Raw genomic sequence first — 24,931 nt, 5'->3', positions numbered from 1 at the left:
TATTTTTTATCTTTGAAAATAGAATCTTTTGGTACTCGTTGCACAAGGGCCAATATCAAGTTGGACAAAAAAATATCGAAATCCCACTTCATACACGCTTCCGCCCCTTAGGCTTAGGTTTAATGTATAGGTTCGTCCTTGTGCCGATACCAAAAGGTAATAAATACTAAGGTTTAATGTTAGATAATTAATTTGGATCAAACAAAAAGCTCACATTTACATGTAAATTATTCATGAAACGTACCACACGCAGTCAACATTCACACAAGGACAGATCCACCTCAGCACCTTAGAGTGTTATGAAATATTGTAATGATTTATTAGTCAAGATCTGAAACTTGTTCTGATTTCGGGGCTTATTCCGCATTTGAAGCATTGACAACTTATTAAAGATAAGAAATATAAGATTTCTTTTGCAAGCTCAAATGTGAATCGAGTATTCATTCTTAATTTCGAACAAAATCAACTGTGCTTTCAAACATACCATTGACAATGTTTCGTCTTGTCAAATGATTTTATGAGAATGGTCGAGATACTGAGAAAAATTGGTGTTTTTTATTTTTCATTCTTGCGAAAGCAACCTAGTGCACACTAAATGCTATTATATTTTCCACACTTTCAATCAATACATCACTTCCGGATTTTGTCGTCTAGAAAAAATCATCATGGCTAACGCCATGCGAGGGGAAAGTTACCGGAGCAACAAACGGCAATAGAGTAAACATAATCAACAAACACCTACACAGATATGTTGAAATGTGAATCTGAGACTTCATTACAACTAAAGATTATCAAAATCAACACTTTCAAGTATTTTACAGGAAATTTGACACTTTCAATCAACATTCTCTTTTTGCCGCCAAATTTAAAACATGTTTTAAATGAATGTAGACTAATGCTACAACATGGTACGTAACAGTAATATGCATAAATGTATAATTAATCAGAATCTATTAAATGATTTACAGGTTTACTTTCTTCAAAGCAATAAATTTACAGAAATATATACATGCATTCATATTTCTTTGCGTGAAGAGGTCTTTCTTGCTAAATTGTCCTTTCATTTACAGTTGACACAGTTCAAAGGTCAATTTAATTTGTTAAAACATCAGTTGTAATGATTATTTGATGTCATTTGATTTGAATAACACCTCTAGGTGTTGTAGAAACAAATGTAAGTAACATTTATCCTGTCTGTTATTAACGTAAATCTGTCTGTTCCATCTAAAGACCACAACCACAGTGAATAATTTATTTGGTTTAAATCGAGTAAGTTCCCATGTACCTATCTACCGATAGGACCTTTTAGATCCGGAATAAAAGAAAGAAAACTTGACTGGCCCCTAATCAGAAAAAATAATCATATCCGTGTCCTCAGAAAAGGGTTTAAACTAAATTTGATGATATAAGCATCATTAAAAATGCGTTTTTAAGAAAGAGAAATCAACTTATACACGGTACGGTAACCTCCAATAGAAAATTTTACATAAATGAAGTGTTTAACAGACTTTCCCTGGTCTTGATTTAAACTCGTTTTACATTGAAAAGTAGATCTTGACGAGTTTTATGTAAATACTTTTAAATTACCTATGTTTTGTGATCCCGTTCGATGGTGTCACAACAAATTAAAAAGATATTTAAAAAATAGGTCACATTCGCCTGAAGACCTATGCAGAAACATTCATTCGTGAGAAAATAAGATGCTCTCTGTATTTCGACAGACGATCAGTTTTACGGTACTTGATGAAATACACAGACATTTCAATTTGCTACATTTCTTTGATAGGTTATGCTTTTCTTCTCTATGGTTTCAAGTTAACTAGCAATGTCATTGAACTTTTCGTACAATTCAAGTTTGTACAACCACATTGTATGAAATACACAGTCATTAAAACGTTTAATATGATTTTCAAATAACATATCACAAGGAAAAAAATCCAACCAAACTGTTTGACAGCAAGTGAGCACAGGAGATATATCGTACGACTAACAAATCTGCAAAAAAATGTACAGAGTATTTATGTGAAACGAAAACCCACAAAAATCGATTTTTTCTTGGTTACGTACTCGCAATAGTATTTCCAGTGATTTGGGAAGAAATAGTATTTATCTTTGAAGTTTCAAAGGCTTTTGGCGCCTTTTTAACTTGCATGCACGTGCAATAGATGGGTGCTTTCATGTTTTTGTTATATTTGTCAAAATATTCCCTAAAGAAAATGTAAATGTTTATATTCTGCATTGCCTTTCGATTTTCTGCTGCACCAAAAAATTAAGGTACCAGAGCAAGAAAGAGTTCTTCATATGTAGGTCGTAACCAAAATACTGTTGCTGTCTTTATAGTTGATATGACACAAACCTGTGACATAGGAAATGAATGGGATATCGATGTATATAAACTACAAAAATATCTTATTAAGAGGTTCCGGTAAGAAATGTAAATTTCCCTATGATATAGATTTGATTGGATATTCTTTTAACATGTTGGAAGTTTTTCTTCTTTAGCATAGACTGCAACATCTTGAGTAAAAAGAAGTGCTTACAAGACAAATATTGCCCTCGTGACTTGAGTATTTTGAAATGATCAGACTCTTTAATGCACGTTTAATTGTATTTTTGTATGCAGAGTATCGAGAACATAAATATAGGAGGCTGAAATACAGATATCTTTTAAGCTTTGATGATTGAATTCTGAACTTATTTTTTAGGTTTCAAATATAGTGATATATAACAGCTGAAATGCTATTTGTACGTATTAATGATCATTTAAATGATAAAATACATCTTCATTTCAAGAAAAACAATAGGCACATGTGACCTGTATCGCTCACTAAGTTAGGTTCACAGAAATTCCTTCATCTAAGCTAAATATAAAGCATTTAAATGAATATCCCTATTCTCCCTATAACGTCCCTTAGCATGTCGAAGATTCGATGCATCGTTTACATAACTGGGTCCCTTCACCCAGGTGTGCTTCCGACCAAATTTGGACAAAATTCAGTATTTCCTATGGAATAAGAATGATTCTAAATAACTATAAATTGTAATAAAGTATTGATAGGTATTATCAATTTGTGTCTATTTTTTGACACGGCCGTATTAATTTGTATAACGCCATATTTAACGTACACTTACAAGGTCATACTCAGCTCCTGGACAACAGAAATTTTCACCAGATTTCAAATAACGAGGACATAAAAAAATCCAGTAACGGGTAGCGAAGCTTCCTAACTGGTCGTTTTAACATATTTGTCAACAGATAAGATTTTAACTTAAAAATTCCTCAGAAAAGAATTGATAAAACAGTTCAGCAATATGATCTCATCTACTTGTTACTATTTCTGAGGCATAAGATTATGTTTCGTCTCATCATTGGTTGTTCATTTGTATATTTATTTATATAGGATAATGAAAGTCCGGGACACAATGAACTGCGTAGGCAATACTTTGATTGATTTATAGTTTTGCTTGTTGTGGTGATTCAAAGTGCCAAGCCAAGTGGAGAGATCAAGTACATAAATCTAATAAAACCTGACAACACAAGTAATAAAAGACATGTTGAGTAATAAACAGCTGTGATCAAGTATAGAAGAAGATCAGAGCAAACTAAGACATGCATTGGCATTGGGCATTTACAATTATAAATACTATTTAGAAATCCTAATAAGCTATATAATATATAACTGATGGCTGAAAATTAACATAAATAATTGTTTGAACTTCAAGATAATTATGAATTCTGTTGAAAACTATGCCAGAAAAAGGGTGAAACGAGAACATGGTGTTGGATTCATTTTCAGAGTTCCATTCGGTCTACCAGTCTTGGAAGAATTTGCATCTTGAAACCTAAAATGAAAACAAAACACAAGTCAGCTTTCCTCGAACATGACACTTCAATATTAACATGACAGGTATGTTATTGTGCATGCAGATAAGGCGTCCAATAACTGGATAATTGTCTGCAAATATCAAGTATTGTCTGTATACAAAAGGAACTAGTTGTATTTTATAACAAAGAAAGCCCCACCTATATATTATGCAATGTTTTCAAAGATGAATTATTTGCTTCAGTATTACAATTTGTTAACCGGGTCTTTGTCTAAACATCTTAACACCATTCTTAGTACTATCAAATCTTGGGTTATGGTCTTATTTTGATACTGTTTAATCGACAAGTGGAATTAATAGTAAAAAGATTTGAAAGAACTCCACAGAGCTTTTGACCAATTTTCAACACCCTCTTCATTTGATTTTTTCATAAATCTGTAAAGTTGATAATATTCAAGTCGAAAGATACGCGATTTATACATAAATCCGCGCGTACTGTAACTCATATTTTCGTTTTAAGCCTAAGCCCAATAACTGAAACCATTATCGAAGTAATTCTGCAATACTTCCAAAACATCAAAATAGTATACAGTATTCGATTTTAATAATCAATTGACAAATTTGAAAAAAAAACCTTTATCATCGCATTATCTAATTTTGTGATCAGGTGACAGAGAAGAGTTGTCGCTTTAAACATATTTACCCAACAAAAAGTGTCAAGTATCAGAGAATAAATAAGGTAAATGATGACGTATGCTACTTACACAAACATGAGCTGCAAATGTGTGTATGTATATCTAGTCATATTTTGGTGCACGTACCTCTTATGTCTTAGGGCATAATCGTATGTAGTACACGAACAACTAGTTTAGTTACATGTCTTGATTAAAACAATATATGTATGGTAAAGGATGTGGTTGTGCAATCCTCAAAACGTGTTTTGAATTAAATATATCATACTTAGCAATGACTTTATATTTGGTCGACGACAAGGATCTCCGATACCAAAAATGGTAATTGTAGCTGTCGAATACTTTTAAAATTCGAACTTAGAATCAGTAATTGTAATACGTCAGCAAGGTGCTTGTTTCGTCCATGCATGATTTAATTTTATATTTAATATTTCGCCTGTATGTATTGCTACCTTGGTAACTGTTTAGTTATTGTTGTTAGTAGTGAAGTGTAAATCCATTTTCTTTTTGTGTTTTGTGTTCTAAGACAAAACTGTATAAGTATGAGTGTAAAGGACAAATCTCGGCTCTGATGTGTCCTCTCTCAAACATATTGAACAGTATGAGACTAATATCTAACTTAAATCATGACCAGTACCGGAATAAAATATCTCTAATTTTAATAGTGATTATTTAAAAACTCTAGCTTCAAAACCTTCTTTTCAAACAATAGGATTAAATCCATGATTATTCAATTTACTATTCTTCTTTTGACACATTTACGACAGCTCTACCTCCGCGAGGTCAACCAAATCAACATTATTCCTCACATCTAACACAGCGAACTGTAACAGCACACCCGGAAATGCACAAAACTTGCTTTTGGTCATTTAGTTCACTTCTGTAAATGTGTTTTCTTTCCGTAATCTACATTTTGCAACCAATGAATTTGAATAATACAAAAAGTATTTTAAGTGCAGTTTTTTCTTTGCAACAACTATTTTCAAAGAAACAATTTGTTAGCATAAGATTAAATTGACCATTGTCAGGAGGTTTTCTTAAATAATTTGAAATCCTGAAATGTGTTACTACAGTAAGCTCATTTAAGTAGATTCGCGAAAAGAGGGATTTATATTTAAAGCAGGCTGTTATGATAAAGGAAACAAGATTTTCTAACATTGAATATTGAAGTGTGTACGGTATGTGGGATTTACATAATTTCTGATAGGAAATATCTTTTTCATTACCCATGTATGGAATTCGTGAAAGCACGCTAAATGTTTAATGGACCAAAACGTATTTTTATTAATATTAGGGAGTAGCACAATCACCTTCATAACTGTGAAAGTGGTCTGTTTCCCCTCTTTTCAGGAGTCGTAGTTTTGTTAATATTTTGCCTTAGTTTTATTGAATTTGAGTTTGGATTATGAGCACTAAAGTATAAATACATATTTTTTTTTTTTTTTTATGATTTCTGATTTTAAATCCGCGACTTTACAGACACTAGAGAGCTCAACAAGAATACTGGAAATACGCTCTTTTTGTTTGAAATTCCGTGCAAGAGGTCGTCAGTGGAAGGAAAAACTCGTAACACAGAGTTTCAAAAGATGGAAGTTGATGAAAATTATGGGGATGTTTTAGGGTCGTCATAGTGATCTCATGGAGAATTATCATAAATCTTTTCGATATGAAGCTGTACGTCTTTTTAGAACATTTAATATACGCAGCTAATTAAATGTGACGTTACGACGTTTGGACACGCAAATATCGATGACATCATTAGTGAGTTCTACGTTAAAGAAACAACATCTCCACAACATGAATTATAGTACATCTCCTAGTTATTACGTAAAATTCAATTATATTATAAAACTGAGGGAATTGCGGGCTGGAAACAAGGCCGTTATTACGAAAACACTGAAAAATCTGGAAAACTTGAGATTTTTAAAGACTGTGAGCAAGAAGAGTGAAATAATCTGCAGATTTGTGAAATCTCAACTCCCTGTTTCCGTGCACGAATCATACTGTGCTCCAATCACGGCAGAAATGTAGTGCCCTTGCCCGCAGATTTGGCAAGTTCTAAGTAGTACTACATTATCTTGTAGTAGTCAAACACATAAGTTGCCGAAATTAACATTATTAAACTTTCCGGTCTAGATTCTTGAGCGACAGGCATTTTGGAATTCATTCGTAAGTGCTATTCATCCAAATACAAGTTTGAATAACGTTCAAAAATCTAAAATCGTCATTGTATGGAGTTTCGCTTTGACCAGCATCACTTAAAACATAGCAATAACTCTGTTCTTCGAAAGATATGGCCAAGAACAATGCAATTGTCAATTGATATTCCTGAGACTTCAAACACTTCGGCAAGCCTGAGAAATGTCTACGATAAAACAGAAATGTATGTCAGAGGTCTCGTTTGATCAACCGGAAAGAAACTATGGCAATTTGTTGATTCCAGTCATATCAAACCAATTCAAAATCAGATGTAGGCGGAAATTTGTTGAGAGAACGCGGATCCACAATCTGTAAACTTTTCGCAAAACGTTACAATCTGAGGAATGTGACGCACTCCAGCACCTCTACTTTCTGCAGCGGTCCTTATGACGAATACATATGAGCCAAGATCAAATGGAAATTTGCAGCCAACAAACATTATGCCATGAGTATTATGTGATCAGGAGGTATTTTGCCTGAACGATCAGAGGTTGATTCAATATTTAGGTTGTATCTATGATGCACCGATTTCAGTGAACGCTACATGCTGATACCTACTACCACTGAGAATCAAAGTCACGTCTTCATTTGAACAGGACGCGCATATCAGTAACCTGCATTCAGAAGCTCGATCAGCAATTACATTACGCAGACAAGAGGTATGGATACCTTTAATTATCCACCAGCATATACGTGTATCTTGTAGAAAATATCTTACGCGACTCCTGATCCACTACCTCTACCTAAAGATCATTTATTGGATAAACAGCTTTTCATCTTAACGGGTGTAGACATCATTGGTGCATTACATGTGAAAGTGGCAAACGGAAGTGATATGAAAGTGTGCTTTACGCTATTTATATGTGCTTATTCGCGAGCAGTATACTTAGAAGTTGTCCCAGACCTTACAGTGGAATTTTCTTTAAAAAAATTCATCAGTAGAAAGTCGTTATCCAGGGTAATGATTTTCGACATCTCAAGTTTCATGACAAACGACGACTACCCATTCAGAAAAAGAAATAGAAAAACTGTCAAAGATCAGGACAACATGAAAGTTTATTCCTGTTGACGTTGTGCCGACCTGGCATTCAGAGCTATAACGACTGCCGAAATCGTATTTCCAGTGATTTAGAAGAAAAGATGTTTGTTGGCGTGCGGTAGATAGTGCATGTGGTAAAGAAAAAAATAAAGCAAATGGATATGTTCTGCACTGCATTTTGATTTTCTGCTTCATATAAAATGCGGGTACAAGATCAAGGACGAATTCAGATTGTCACCCGCAGAGATGCAGCTACAGCTACTTAAATAGCATGGTAATACCCTGGTTTAAAAATCAGTTATAATATGTAGAACTCACTATAAAGAAAATCGAGAGACATACTCACAAAAACTATTCGAAAAATGTTTTAGTATTTAATTCCATAGTCATAATAAAAAGGTTTTTTATATTCCGTACCAAAGCGAGATGTAGCTGTGATAAAAAACAAACGATGTGTAACAATGTGTTACCTTTGTTGAATGTGTATTCTTTGAAGAGAATATATGAATTATTCAATAAGTAATCCTAAATAATAATTCCAATATTTCAACATAATCATAAAACTCAAACTCACTTAGACAAATTATGATCAGATTTACACAAGGTACAAAACAGCAGAACCAACTGGCAAACCAATGAGTATCAAACACGTCCAGCTTCATGTCACACAAAGCAATAGAATGTTTCTCAATTAGATCACTATGGTGACCACAAAATTTCCCACTAATCCTCATTAACATGCAGCTTTTGAAACCTTGTGTTGCGAGTTTGTCCGTCATTTGACGACTTCCTGCACGAAAATCAAGAAAGAGAGAACAGGGCCTTAAATATCGCTTCAGCTACGACATTGAAACACCATAGGGTTGGGATGCAGGAATATTGCAAAGTAGAAATAGAAAATTTTTAATCGGGTAATCAAAATCATCACTTAATGTAAAGTTACTTTTGCAGTAATATTTTTAATAGTGGTGAACAAATTTATCTATTTTTTTTAAGTTAGTGGCATTTCACATTTTCACATATAATCGTAAAAAGAATGATTGTTCTATTCTCATATACCTATTCCACATAAACATTTGGTATTGAAAATGGATGTGATACTGCTGTTTTTAAAGTACAAAAATATCTTATTAATCACTTTCTAATGAGCAATTTATGTTTCCATCTTTTATACGACTTTGACTGAATATTCTTTCAATATGTTGATATTTTCTTTGTTTTAGAACGACTTAAAGTCCTGAATACTTTCCTTGTAACTTCAGTATTATGATAATTTTACACTTTTCGTTTTCATATTCATCCGAAATACAGTCTATACTTATACCAAATCATAGTCTGAAAAAAGCTTTCAAGCTTTGGGGATGGAATTCTGAACTTACGTTTAAGTCGGTAATTGCGAACTAGAAATGTGTTATGTATATTCACAATATTCAATTTAAAAAAAAATCCTTGAAATATCGTTTTCCCCTCCTTTTAAAAAACCCTTAATATAGTATATTAATGAAACCCTGGAACTGTCATATTCCTTGATAATCTGTAATATCTTCATATTAACATAGCAATTGTAATTGGCTAAAAGTATCCAAAATTGAAAATTACGAAAATCAAGTCATGGAGTCATAAAGAATCTTCCCGTCTACATCTAAAAAATAATTTCAAATTATTTTCATTTGTCCAACTTTATCCTCTTGCATCACTAACCACTCCTGTAACTGTCGAAAGACAATGAAATTTTATGAACTCAAAAGTATTGAAAGGTGATGAAATGTCTTGTTTGACATGTCTGTGTATTAATTTGTATAATGACACATGTTAAGTACGCTACAAGGTCAAACTCAGATCCTGGATAACAGAGGTTTAAACCAGTTTTATTTAGATAAATATGCTATACGGAAAACCATTGACGGCATAGTGATTCATTCATACCGGTCGCTCTAACATCTTAATTTGAAAATCCTCAGAAATACAAATTAAACATTTCAGCCGCATAACGTCATGTATATCATTGCACTTGTAATTAATTCTAAATAAAAGAAGAGACATAAGATTATGTTTCGTCTTATTATTTGTTGTTCATTTGTATGTTTAAATATATAGGATAATGAAAGTCCGAGACACATTGACCCGCGTAGGCAATACCTTGATTGATTTATGGCTATGTTTACTGTGGTAATTCAAACAGTCATGTTATCTAATAACTCTGGAAGAGGAAAGATATACCTGACATAGTGAGTATTAAAGAACTGTGTGGTTCAAAGTAGAAAAAAAAATCCGATGCTCAATGGAACTGGTCATTTAGAATCAATATACATGTACTTAATTTGTATTAGTAGTTTTCTAATGAAAAAGTAATGAGATACTAGGATGATTTCTAAATAAACTTTTCCCGGTTTTTATTACACTTTTGTTCTCGCGCAATATAAAGTCAAGAACATCGTAGTAATTCCCTTTTTCCAAATATAGCGATTTACCGTATAGCCGATTTTTCTTGCGGATATATATTTACTATTTCGCGGTTCATTAATGTGATAGCGGAAATTCAATCCGTGAAATAATGGGACACTTACGTATTAGATTTCATTTGTCAACACCGGGTACAAACACCCTTGTAAAGGTGTTTAATTTAACTTTCAGACATATTGATGATGTTTTGTCTTTAAAGACAAGAAATCTATTGACCACATCCATCATATATACCCATTAGGATTGGGAATCAAAGACACGACAAACTCTTCATCATGAGCTGTTTTTCGATCCTTTCATACAACGACACCAACATGGACAGATTTCCACCAAGCTTTATGATAAACGTGATGATTTCAATTTTCCTATTGTGAATTTTCCGTTTCTAGAAAACAACATCCTCAACGTATGGAGTTTGTTTGTCGCAGTTGATTCAATATTCTAGGGCCTGTTCCCATTATAGAGACTTTCGTGCAAGAGGTTTAAACCAGTTTTATTTAGATAACGATGCTACACGGAAAACCATTGACGGCATAGTGATTCATTCATACCGGTCGCTCTAACATCTTAATTTGAAAATCCTCAGAAATACAAATTAAACATTTCAGCCGCATAACGTCATGTATATCATTGCACTTGAAATTAATTCTAAATAAAACAAGAGACATAAGATTAGGTTTCGTCTTATTATTTGTTGTTCATTTGTATGTTTAATTATATAGGATAATGAAAATCCGAGACACATTGACCCGCGTAGGCAATACCTTGATTGCTTTATGGCTATTCGTGCAAGAAGTTGTCAACTAAGGGACAAACTCGTAACACTGGGTTTCAAAAGATGCAGGTTACTGTAAATTATTGAGACATTTTATGGTCGCAATAATGATCTCACCGAGAAATATTCTATATTTTGTGTGATACGAAGCTGCTATGCTTGCTATTTTGTCAGTTGATTCCATTGTTGACATTGCTTACTTGAATTGTCAAGGTTGATATGGCAGGTGTTGGCGATGAAACAGAAGACACTTACTCTACAGGAACAAGTGGATTATTTTCTTTGAACGCCAGTGATGGCCATGTGACATTTCTTCCGGATCCCGCTACCCGGTATCCGCGCCATGCTATTAGTCGTTGTCGCTCTTTCTCCTGTCTCAATAAAGGTTACTACGTCCCTACTTACTGGTGCTGTTGTGACATATGTATCAACCTATTTTAATACTGGCGTGTGGGCAGCGATTACGGACTCACAAGCCTACTGAAAAGTGCAGTTACTCAAGCTTAAGTGAATCGCTTACCCATTCTAAACTGTCACACAGTGTCATATCGTAGTAAAGTCTACTGTGGATAGCTCCGGTACACATAGGGACGTGATCGTAATCATGGCGACTACACATAGGGCGCGCCAAAGCAGTGGTGTTTGACCAAAATTGAGTCAGTGAATTCTTTTGAGAACTGGAGACAGAATTTATTGTATACATTATCTTTGGACACAAACTTTGCACCATTCCTAGTCGATGGCGCCCGCTGGGAAAAAAAGTCCCGTACATCGCCATATCGGGGTTTCGTGGATGATGACGATACTGTCGCCGCGGCTAATCGTCGTACACGTGAACAGAAAGTAAACATGCTGGAGCTGATGCTGGGCCAGATAGCCAACTACTGCCCCGTGATTTCACGTAACACAATTGTTAAAAACTCTACATCTACTGACCAGATTTGGCAATCTATTCGCCTTCACTACGGCTTCCAATCAACTGGTGCTCATTTCATTGATTTCTCATCAATAAAGTTAGAAGTGAACGAGCGCCCGGAAGATCTGTACCAACGTCTTATGACGTTTGTCGAGGATAACCTCTTACGACGAGATTCCGGTATCACACATCACGGAGGTGTCATTGATGAGGACGAGGAATTGTCGCCTTCGCTCGAAAATTTCATTGTACTCACGTGGCTTCGCCTTATTAACCCAGACTTACCGAAACTTGTCAAACAACGGTATGGTACTGATTTGAGGGCTCGCACCCTCGCTTCAATTAAGCCCGAGATTTCGCAGGCTCTTGACTCCCTTTGTGAGGATTTACAATCTTGCGAAGATGCCAAAGCAATGAGAGCAGCCGTGCACGCTCCAAAAAGGTATCCTAATCCGACTCCTACAACCGTGAGAAATAGGCGAGTTTGTCCTCTCTGCAAAGAAGCGCGTCGTCCAGACAGCCATTTCCTCAGCAAGTGTCCCTTTTTACCTCAACAAGACAAATCATTCTTTGCCAAAGCCCGGCAGGTCCTCAGTTCAGACTACGACATCGATGACAACCCCAATGAGGTTCCAGAGATTACAGAAGAGCCTAGCCTCATACAACGGGTTATAATCAAACAGCCCCCTACCTAGATACATTTCATGGGCATAATCCAGTCAGACTCACAATCGACAGCGGCGCGACTGGCAACATGATAAAGTCTACGTGTGCTACACGTCTAGGAGTTACGGTTACCAGAAATACTCAGTCCGCCCACCAGGCTGACGGCTCATCACTGTTGCGTGTGGTTGGTGAAACGCGAACATACTTTTCCCGCGATGGTCAAAATTTATTCTTCGAGGGACTAGTCGTAGAAAACCTTGACACAGAGGTATTGGCAGGAATACCATTCATGGAACGTAATGATGTGGCCGTACGACCAGCCAGGCAGGAAGTGATCCTAAAGAATTCGGACACCTACACGTATGGGTCCAACCAAACTACAGTAGATCGTCACGCAGTACGTAGGGCCTGCGTCATACGCGCAACGGAAAAGGCAGTGATTTGGCCAGGTGAATTCATTGAACTTGACCTACCGGAGGAGTTTACGTGTCAAGAGGTTGCCATCGAACCTCACGCCGACTATCTTACTAACAAGCCTCAAATGTGGCCTGACCCCGCAATCGTACAGACAGTTGCAAGCAAGATCCGAGTACCTAACCTGACCCGTGATCCGCTTTATGTGCGGAAAAATGACCACATATGTGAGGTCTGCTATACTGTCGTTCCGGATGACGTCGTTCAATCCCCCAACTCTGTGCCAGTGCGTCGTCGCCAAGGAGTTAGTTCTCTTCATTCGCACGCTGTTAGTCTTGACCCAGATAATATCATGTCATTTGAAATGCATAACAAGTTCACTGCCATTCTTCGTGAGTATGATGAGGTTTTCGACCCTCTTTTCCCGGGCTACAATGGTGCGGTTGGCCCCTTCCAGAGTCGCGTGAATATGGGACCAGTTCAACCACCTCAACGAAAGGGCAGGGTACCCCAGTATGCAAGAAGTCAGTTACAGGAATTACAAGCAAAGTTTGACGAACTTGAGTCTCTTGGTGTTTTCGCACGTCCTGAGGACATTAACATTGCGGTGGAGTATGTTAATCCTTCATTTTTGGTCAGGAAACCGAAAGGTGGCTTTCGTCTGGTAACTGCATTTGCTGATGTAGGACGCTACAGCAAACCCCAACCATCATTGTTGCCTGATGTTGATTCTACTCTTCGACAAATAGCCCAGTGGCAGTATATTATCACCACTGACTTGAGCCAGGCATTTTACCAAATACCGCTGAGCCGTGACTCAATGAAGTACTGTGGAGTTGTTACGCCTTTCAAGGGTGTACGAGTGTACACACGTACAGCAATGGGTATGCCTGGCTCCGAAACAGCCTAGAAGAGCTCACCTGCCGTGTTCTAGGAGATCTTGTCCAACAGGGTAAGGTTGCTAAAGTAGCTGACGATTTGTATTGTGGGGCAAATACATTGGAAGATCTGCTTACTATCTGGGAGAGCGTTTTGAGATCGTTGCGGCATTGCAACCTGCGCCTGTCGGCCCACAAGACAGTCATTGCCCCTCGGCAAACAACCATCCTTGGTTGGATCTGGCGTCTTGGTTGCATACAAGCTAGTCCTCATCGCATAGCTGCCCTGTCCACTTGTGCTCAGCCATCAAATGTCGCGGGACTCCGCTCCTTCATCGGTGCTTACAAAGTTCTTGCGCGAGTCCTGAAAAGTACCGCCTGTCTCCTCGCCCCGCTGGATGATGCTGTTGCAGGCCGTGATTCGAAAGAGGTTGTTGCTTGGTCCGATTCGCTGTCAAATTCTTTCTCTCGTGCTCAGTCTGCCCTATCTACATGCAAATCTGTTACACTTCCACGTCCAGAGGATCATCTCTGGATTGTAACTGACGGCGCACTGAGAAACCCTGGACTTGGTGCCACACTCTATTTATCACGTGATGATAAAGTTGAACTTGCAGGCTACTTCAGTGCTAAGCTGAGGAAAAACCAGAGAACATGGCTTCCATGCGAAATTGAGGCACTTTCCATTGCAGCCGCCATTAGGCACTTCAGTCCTTACATCGTTCAGAGTTGTCACACTGTGTGTGTCTTAACGGACAGCAAGCCGTGTGTACAGGCATTCGGGAAGTTGTGTCGGGGCGAGTTCTCTGCTAGTCCGCGTGTGACCACCTTCCTATCCACTGCTAGCAGATACCAGGTTAGTATAAGACATGTCGCTGGTTCTGCAATTCTTCCCTCGGATTTTGCGAGTCGCAATGCACCAGAGTGTAAGGAGCCCACTTGCCAAATTTGCACGTTTGTCAATTGTTCGATTGACTCTGTTGTCCGTAGTGTATCACCAACAGATACTCTGGACAGTTCCTCTGGCGTACCCTTTGCCAGCCATGCAGCATGGTTATCCATTCAGTCTGAATGTGCAGATCTACGTCGAACAAAAGCCCACCTTCGTCAGGGAACACGTCCATCAAGAAAACAAACTGACATACGTGATGTGAAACGATACATCAACGCAGCTACGCTCTCTAAAGACGGCCTCTTAGTTGTACGACGCCACACACCTTTGGCGAAATCAACTGAGTGCATCGTTGTACCTAGGCATGCCCTTGATGGCCTACTAACCTCCCTGCATATATCAAGCTCGATCACCCGACGTTTCATCAGCTGCAAGCAACCGTCCGTCGTTCTTTCTATGCCCTGGATATGGACACTGCGCTACATCGCGTATCGGACTCTTGTCATCAATGTGCAGCCTTAAAGAAGACACCTAAATTTCTGCAGGAACAGACAACGGGCCCACCATCAGATTCGGTGGGATGCCAATTTGCGGCTGACATCATCAAACGTGCCAGACAGTTAATACTGGTGGTACGAGAGTGTGTAACGTCCTTCACATCTACGTTGCTCCTTGACAACGAACGCAAGGATACTCTACGTGATGGTTTGATTAGGCTATGTATTGAGCACCATCCGCTTGACGGCCCGTTTGCCGTCATAAGAACCGACCCTGCTCCAGGATTTAAAGCATTGATCAATGATGAATCTCTGGAAAAGTATCGTCTTGCAATAGAACTGGGTAATGCTAAAAACATCAACAAAAACCCCGTCGCAGAAAGGGCTATTCAGGAGCTGGAGGAAGAGATATTACGTTTAGAGCCAGGATGTCGTGCTGTGACCCCTCTTCTTCTGTCTTTGGCTACAGCTCGTCTAAACACACGCATACGTGGGCGAGGATTATCTGCTCGTGAAATGATGACACAAAGAGATCAGTTTTTCAACAAACAAATCCCTCTAGCAGATCAGGATATCATTCTCCAACAGAATTCCGCTCGATTGAAAAACCACCCTCACAGCGAAAAGTGCAAGACGCCATCTGGCCGCACCCAACTGCCATCTGCATTAGTGCCTGGAGACTTAGTCTACCTCCACGGGGATCGCATTAAAGCCAAATCTAGAGACCGATACTTAGTCGCAAGCATTGAGGGCTCGTGGTGTAATATCCGAAAGTTTGCCGGTAACCAGCTTAGAAAAGGATCCTACCGAGTACGCCTTTCTGATTGTTTTAAGGTAATGGGACAAGACAGCTTTCCCCAGCCACTCTTACATGGTGAGGAATCTGAAGACGAGGACGGTGACACTCCGCAATCTACAATAGTGCTAGATCTACCGCCAGAGTCCGATATTCCATCAGTTATCACGGACATTCCAGTCCCGCAGTCTACAATAGTGCTAGATCCACCGCCAGAGCCCGATATTCCATCAGTTATCACGGACATTCCAGTCAACCCAGTACCATTACTTGATACTCCTGCAGCAGTTGAGGACATTGTTTCGCAGTCCAGTGACAATGCTGTACGTCGGTCGAGGCGTGCAAAACGGGCACCTACAGCATTTGAAGACTATGTTTTGTATTGATGTTTGAAAATTTGACTTGGTTTTTGTCTTTTAATGACAGGAAGTCAGACTTGTTCAGTGTCGTCTAAAGTGTCATCTGAAGTTTTGTAAAAGGTATTTTTGGTTTGCAAAGAAAAAGGGTAGCGCCAGTGATGGCCATGTGACATTTCTTCCGGATCCCGCTACCCGGTATCCGCGCCATGCTATTAGTCGTTGTCTCTCTTTCTCCTGTCTCAATAAAGGTTACTACGTCCCTACTTACTGGTGCTGTTATGACATATGTATCAACTTATTTTAATACTGGCGGTAATTTTTCAGAAGTCTCTATGTAAATCTGTCTTTTGTTCATATTTTGTCCTAGTTTAATTTAATCTTATTTTGGATTACGAATATTTTGGGATATGTTGACGGTTTTCAATATCGCCCATCCCTGCCACGGTTGTTGTTATAGGTCTGAGCTTGTGCCATCACAGTCGTTATTGTCCCATGCAGCACTAGTTTGCGCCTATGCTGATTATTAGCAGAAGGACATGTGAAATTGCACATTTACAAGGCAATATCTCGGTATTGGTCGGTCGATTTTGATACGAGATTTTTTTTATTTTGATCATATATAATAATTTAATATATCTATATCTATATTCGTTTCCCCACGTACACTTTAATTCAGTAATGATGAACCTTCAGTGATCAATTCACATCTAAGTCAAAAAGACCCATAGAAGGCATTCCCAATATATTAAATAGCAAAAGTCCTGCTTGTAGTTATTGCCCTTCCCTGCATTTCGCAGAGAAGCTCAGACCGAATGGTACGAAAATGATATTCGGACATCAAAAAAAGCTATTACAAAAAACACACAAGTGAATAACAACTTTCATTACAAATCTAAATTAGATAAAAAAATAATCATACATGTATTTCGTCACTTCACTCCTCAGTGAAGCTATAAGGAATGAATTATGTAAAATGCAAATTATTGATAAATGAAACAATAGATCATGTAATATGCAAGCACTTTTAAGTCAAATTATTTCATGTAATAGAACATGTATATTTACAGAAACTGTTTTTCCAATTATATAAATAACATGAAGAACATATGATTAACAGCAAATTAATTCATGATTTATGTCCTTTAAAACAAAGACGTGTTTCTTGTCTCCTTAACAAGTCACGAGCTATTAAGTTTACAGATCAATGGAAAAACGCAAGTAAAAGATAATTTTAAAACATTTTCTAAACATTACATACATCAAGTTTTAAACTATATCTAACATGAAATATAAAATGTATTATTGTCAATAATGTAATAATGTCTTATATCATAAAAGTTTCAATATATTAGTTAAATTTGTTCAAAGAAATTAATCTGATTTTCGCATAAAATCTTCAAAAAACACACAATCTCACAATTTACAGACATACAGAGCAGAACAGATTCTGAACAAAAATATGTAAAAACTAAGAAAACAAGGAAACACTGTAAACAATGGCTTGCCGCTAGTATGATTGATTGCAACACACATCTTTGTGGTGAAAAACGTTTACACCAAGCTATCAACATACATATTTAGCATTCATTCGTCAGGAGCTCTAAACAAACAGCTATAAATCATTGTCTTAGTTTCAAACCAATCGGCATTCATCTTATTTATGCTAATAAAAATGTGATCGTGTTATAAATAAAACATATTTGTATTTGATATTTCTAGACATATTGTTATAGCCTCTCAGATTTAAATATATGCTAAATCTTGGGTTAAAAAAAGAGATCGAATATTATGTAAGCTGGTAAGATATTTCGCAATATTGCAGAATGTACATTTGTGGGAGTCTGCGGTTCATATGGACTAAATTATTTATTACAATAAAATTAGCGATAATTGACACTCTTCAAACAACTCTCTGCTGTACATTAACCTTCATTGCATTTCGGTCAGTAAATTTAACCGTGAAAGAAATATTGATTTTGCCATAAAACACCGAAGTAGAACATTCTCTTTTTTCTAACGAAAATTTTTCCTATTTTTGTTATTTTCAGGTGTAACCAATTGCAGAATCTTTTGACGAGGAGCACTGCCAGTTCGGAGAGGCACAATTCTTAAAAAAAATTATCATTATTTGAATGTTACTATTTTCCTGACAAATAAGATTATTTGAAGCAATGATAATGATATTTCTCCTCTTACTGCCAAACATGAAAAATACTAATATATTTATTTCAGTTATTTGTAGTAATTTGAGAGACAACACATTACACACACGAACAAAATTCCAAAAGATCCGCAAGGCCTGCTTGAATGCAGCAAACCAGGTGTACGACATGTTCACCATACACGATTAAATGTTTAAATTAGTTCGACAGTAAAATTCTATTGTTTCTGTGACATATCATTATTAGCACAAAACAATAATGATAATTGTTATTATAATAAAAGTACGATCCAGGTAAAGTTATAATGCCAGTTCAAGCTAAACGATCACGCCATGTCTCATTCATAAAGCAGACATGCCATTTATAGAGATAGGTCATTTAAGTTAAAAGATGTCAAAAAGGCTTTCGAAGTTTAACATTATCAAGATACATAACATCTCTCTAAACGATAAATGCTTGTAATGGTCATTTCACTACCGTCATTATTGTCCAGAACTCTACAAGATGAAGCAGGCGACGTTACACAATGTTCGGTAACCACTGGGTCTGTCATGTTACACAATGTTCTATTACCACTGGGTCTGTCATGTTACATAATGTTCGGTAACTCCTCGGTCTGTCATGTTATACAATGTTCTATTACCACTAGGTCTGTCATGTTACATATTGTTCTGTAAGCATTGAGTCTGTCATGTTACACAATGTTCTGTAAGCATTGAGTCTGTCATGTTACACAATGTTCGGTAACCACTTGGTCTGTCATGTTGCACAATGTTCGGTAACCACTGGGTCTGTCATGTTATACAATGTTCTATTACCACTGGGTCTGTCATGTTACACAATGTTCGGTAACCACTCGGTCTGTCATGTTGCACAATGTTCGGTAACCACTGGGTCTGTCATGTTACACAATGTTCTTTAAGCATTGAGTTTGTCATGTTACACAATGTTCTGTAACCACTGAGTCTGTCATGTTGCACAATGTTCTGTAAGCATTGATTCTGTCAAGTTACATAATGTTCTGTAAGCATTGAGTTTGTCATGTTACACAATGTTCTGTAAGCATTGAGTTTGTCATGTTACACAATGTTCTGTAAGCATTGAGTCTGTCATGTGACACAATGTTCTGTAAGCATCGAGTCTGTCGTGTTACACAATGTTTTGTTACCACTGGTTCTATCATGTTACATAACGTTCTGTTAGCATTGAGCCTGTCATGTAACAGTGTTCTCTTACCACTGGGTCTGTCATGTAACACAGTGTTCTGTAAGCATTGAATCTGTCATTTTATACAATGTTCTGTAAGCATTGAGTCTGTCATGTTACATAATGTTCTATAAGAACTGAGTCTGATATTTACATAATGTTCTGGAAGCATTGAGTCTGTCATGTTACACAATGTTCGGTAACCACTGGGTCTGTCATGTTACACAATGTTCGGTAACCACTGGGTCTTTCATGTTACACAATGTTCGGTAACCACTGGGTCTGTCATGTTACACAATGTTCGCTAACCACTGGGTCTATCATGTTACACAATGTTCGGTAACCACTGGATCTGTCATGTTACACAATGTTCGGTAACCACTGGGTCTGTCATGTTATAAAATGTTCGCTAACTACTGGCTCTGTCATGTTACATAATGTTCCGTGATCAGGGTTATCCTAATTTTAAGCAAATACTTTATTTATTGCATTGTCTTATGACCTTGAGAGATGCGTAATAAACTGACTAGCAGCTTAAGTTTATTCTATCTCGTTCATGCTTCATATCATATTACCAAGGGCTATTTGCTTAATTTCACTAAGAAGCTTAGCAGTCTGTGATTGGTATTCTTGTAAATCCCCCTGGAGCAGAAATATCTATTTCTGTAAACTTTTGAACGATCAAACCGACGCTGTATTGTTGGTCTCCATGTCTGTAAGCATCACATCCTCATTTTTCTTTGTTTGCTTGGAACCTTTAATGAGAAATAAAACGTGTTAAGACACAATAAAAGATATTCTCTCTAGAAACCACCAAAGGCTATTCAAAATAACACCTTTTCATACAAGTTTAGAATTAGATACAATAGAGCACAACAATGAATCAAACTGCATCACATAGCTGCTTCGTCCTTCTAGGTCTCATCAGTGATGCTACATCACACAACTACTTCGTCCTTCTAGGTCCCATCAGTGATGCTACATCATACAGCTGCTTCGTCCTTCTAGGACGCGTAAGTGATGCTACATCATACAGCTGCTTCGTCCTTCTAGGACGTCAGTGATGCTATATCATACAGCTACTTCGTCCTTCTAGGACGCGTCAGTGATGCTACATCATATTGCTGCTTCGTCCTTCTAAGACGCGTCAGTGGTGCTACATCACACAACTATTTCGTCCTTCTAGGACGCGTCAGTGATGCTACATCACGCAACTACTTCGGTCTTCTAGGACGCGTCAGTGATGCTACATCACACAACTGCTTCGTCCTTCTAGGACGCGTAAGTGATGCTACATCACATAGCTGCTTCGTACTTCTAGGTCTCATCAGTGATGCTACATCACACAACTACTTCGTCCTTCTAGGTCCCATCAGTGATGCTACATCATACAGCTGCTTCGTCCTTCTAGGACGCGTCAGTGATGCTACATCATACAGCTGCTTCGTCCTTCTAGGACGCGTCAGTGATGCTATATCACACAACTATTTCGTCCTTCTTGGACGCGTCAGTGATGCTACATCACACAACTACTTCGGTCTTCTAGGACGCGTCTGTGATGCTACACCACACAGCTGCTTCGTCTTTCTAGGACTCGTCAGTGGCCATAAGGGCCGTAATGAGTCATATCCCTGCTTCTGTTACCCGTAATCTTCGGTTTTTCTCCTGTTATTGATATAAAGACATTCGCTTGGTTTGATAGAACGATCGTACATAACGTATAGAAAATTAAATACCTTCGTTTTAGGAGCCCCTTGATGGGCTCGAACAAAGAACCGCAAGTTTAAACCGTCATTGAATGTAGGTCAAGAAACAAATGTTCTCTTTTTTGTCGCAAATCGACACCATGATGAAGACAATGAAGATATTGATGCTTATTGGACAACATACATACCTTTGTTTTTAGGGTTTACTCGTTTCGACCACCGGTCTCTTGTCACACACACTACCACAAGCGCAATGATGAAAACTAGGAGAAGACAGCCAAACACAGTCCCTAGTATTATAGCCAATCTGAAAGTGGAGGTTTTGAAACGCTGGTTAATTACGTATTTACATTTCAAATTCATGTCATACAATATGTTAATATTAAAACCATATCATATAATATAATATGCAAACTATAGTATCATAAAACATTTATATATTGTACTTGAACTTGTTAATAGTCAACTTATATCCATTGTTAAAGTAGGGGAATCAAAGTTGTAATATAGAAATGTATACAATTCCTGAAAAGATTATGTTAAACTTATATCCAAGGCAATACATAGACATCAAAAGGAATTAATGACGTTACTCTGAATTAATTACGTCTTTCAAAGGACGAAATAAAATATATATGTAAACGTCAGCCAAAATCATTAAACTTTGAATTCTATTAAGACATAAAGTTAACGTTACTTCAGTTAGTACTATATCACTAAAAGGTACTATTCACTTGGGCGTCCTTTGTACAATCATGATAAAGTTATTGAAACGATTGAAAAAAAAAACCCAAACATTTAATACAATATGTTCGTGCATGATATACGTAATTTATAATTATTAGATACATATTGTAGTAGATATGTAAAACATATTACACAACGAGTGGTTGTTGTATATGATATTTCTATCTCAATAGTTTTGTGCTTTGGGTAATAGTTTGTTTGACGAATATGCTTTGTAGTGAAAAGCCTCTAATTTATATGCAAAACTAACATTTTAGAAATACGTGGAAAAGTATAAATTCAGTACAAATCATATCAAGTAGTATATGGATTTGTTACATTCAAGTCAATAAATTGAAAGAGATAAATAAAAAAAAAAAACAAATTTCTACTAAAACAATTATGAATTTCTAATTACGCGTTTAAATTTAATGAACTAAATGCCCTTTCGGTCAACCAATCAAAAGACCGGCAGGTCATTTACCTAAATTACCTCTAGTAAAGGTATCCAATCCACAGCATATTAAACAATAGTCTGAGAGTGATATAACACAATGCCTTGTGGTAGAAATATGGTTTACTTCACGTTCGAAATGTGATCTATTTTACATGCAGGTTGGATACGTTATGCTATCATTTGTTTCATAAAAGTATCTGTTGTAGCATATAAATTGTCACAGTTTAATGCATATTGATCGTTGGGGATGGCAACACCATACACATTATCAATTGGCCATGAAGACTACTCAAGTGATGATAATAAGGATTTATTTATATATGTCCATCAGTACATATTGAGTACTCGCCGGTTTTAGACAGGTCACGTTCCACGCTCTTGTGTCTCCCTATGAAATCGCATAATTATTTTTTTCCAGTTTAATTTGTGTCCGAATTTTCATCTCATGCGCACATGCTTGTGTTATGTGATATAGCATGATTCGGTTGGTGCGGTTAAATGTATAATAAAGTGTAAGATATATTTAAGATGTATTTTGTAAGAATGTATTTATCTAGCCATGAAAATCGAGTCTCTCTCTCTCTCTCTCTCTCTCTCTCTCTCTCTCTCTCTCTCTCTCTCTCTCTCTCTCTCTCTCTCTCTCTCTCTCTCTCTCTCTCTCTCTCTCTCTCTCTCTCTCTCTCTCTCTCTCTCTCTCTCTCTCTCTTAAAAATGATATGGAAATGATTACTTTTACCTTTCTTGTGATGCATATATGCAATTGTTTTTGTTATTGTAACGTGTTCCCAATCATTTTGCTTAACAGCAATAAACTATATTTTAACAATAAACCACACAAATTGGGCATCCTAACATATTACAGTGGTGAATATAGATTTAATGTAATACAATGTTACAATTAACAGATTAACACAACAGAGTTAACACTTACGTTTGGTAATCATCAGTACAGCAGCCAGTGTCACAGCATCCAGTAGTACAAGTACGAACCAACGTTGTGGCGCTCGTGTAAAAAGTGCAGCTCTCAGAAATAACTATAGGAAATATTGTACACAAAAAATTGCTAGAATTCAGTCAGCAATGCTGGCGGACCAATTCGTATACGTTCGTTCATGATTACAATGACATTCAGGATATGTGAATAGGATAACGAATATCAAGATTGTATATAGCTTTTTAAAGGTATCTTTAAACAAAACACTGTTTTTTTTATTAAAGAAATTTAGTTTTTAGTATTTAATGTTTCTGAACTGAAATACGTAGGCATCTTTTAAAGAAAAAACTGTTAAAGGTATTTAGCTATTATGAATCAATTAACATTTAATCTAACATAAAATGTTAAGATTTTGAAAACAGCAATTCAAGAAAACGGTGAAAAAAGTAACAAAACAACCTTACCTGAACATACTGAAAGAAGTAATGACAACAGTGTCAATAAAAATGTGTTGTGTAAATCCATTTTCTATTTTAGACTATGGCCAGATGTGTTGACCGCATGTCCTTTTCACTGTTTGCCATATAATCGGATATCGAATATATTTTATATATTATATAGATCAGTTATGACCTTATACCTATCAAATACAGTGTATCCAAAATAGCTTCTATATATAGCTGCTCACGAAAATAACACCTAATGTTATATGCACGTTTCAAGTGAACAATAATCGTTTCCCTGGCGACAATAAACAACGGCATCGAACTGTTAAATTGAAAAAAACTTTCCGGACTCACTCTATTTCAAACACACCATTTAAAAAGTTTGATATTACTGGACCTGACAAAAACTCTGCGGTCTCTACGAATTAGAAATAACGCTTAAATACAAAAGCACTAATACTCTGGTGTATCTTCCCATCAATATACACTTAACCTTGATCCAACCTGCGTCATTCGATCCTGTTTATGAATAACAATCATCAAACGACACTAGACGTAATGAATGAAATACCACCTACAGCACGATCAGGAAAGACACAATTACATGCCATACTATATATTTTGCAAGTTAAGATTTTTTAATAGATGATTAAATATGTCTAATAGAAACATGCAAATTTTCAAGTATGGATAACAAATTCTACTGAAATAATTTCGTCAAGCTGACATAGCAGTGAGGAAATTCAATGAGTAGGGTACATGACAGTAAAAATTTACCTGTGCACGTGGAGCGGAGAACGTATTTACTATGTTCTTAATCTGATGAAACCATAATAAAAACGGCAGGGAAAAGGCCTTTCAGCGTATCGTGGGGAGACGTCGA

At 36.8% G+C, this 24,931-nt stretch overlaps 1 protein-coding gene across 1 annotated transcript; it reads right to left on the bottom strand.

Moving 5' to 3' along the window:
• Positions 1–20,460: 20,460 nt before the first annotated feature.
• Positions 20,461–24,127, bottom strand: LOC132554967 (uncharacterized). The gene is made up of 4 exons (XM_060219295.1): positions 24,067–24,127; positions 23,600–23,702; positions 21,674–21,792; positions 20,461–20,534 (listed from the first exon to the last, which is right to left on the bottom strand). The coding sequence occupies exons 1-4, from the start codon at positions 24,125–24,127 to the stop codon at positions 20,461–20,463; spliced, it is 357 nt and encodes a 118-aa protein (XP_060075278.1).
• Between the last annotated feature and the right edge of the window lie 804 nt (positions 24,128–24,931).

This window comes from Ylistrum balloti, unplaced genomic scaffold, assembly GCF_031769215.1.
Source record: "Ylistrum balloti isolate Yb309-2 unplaced genomic scaffold, AGI_CSIRO_Ybal_v1 Utg370450, whole genome shotgun sequence".
NCBI lineage: Eukaryota > Metazoa > Mollusca > Bivalvia > Pectinida > Pectinidae > Ylistrum > Ylistrum balloti.
Note: the sequence above shows the minus strand (reverse complement) of the source record. Positions and strands in the feature narration are given on the sequence as shown.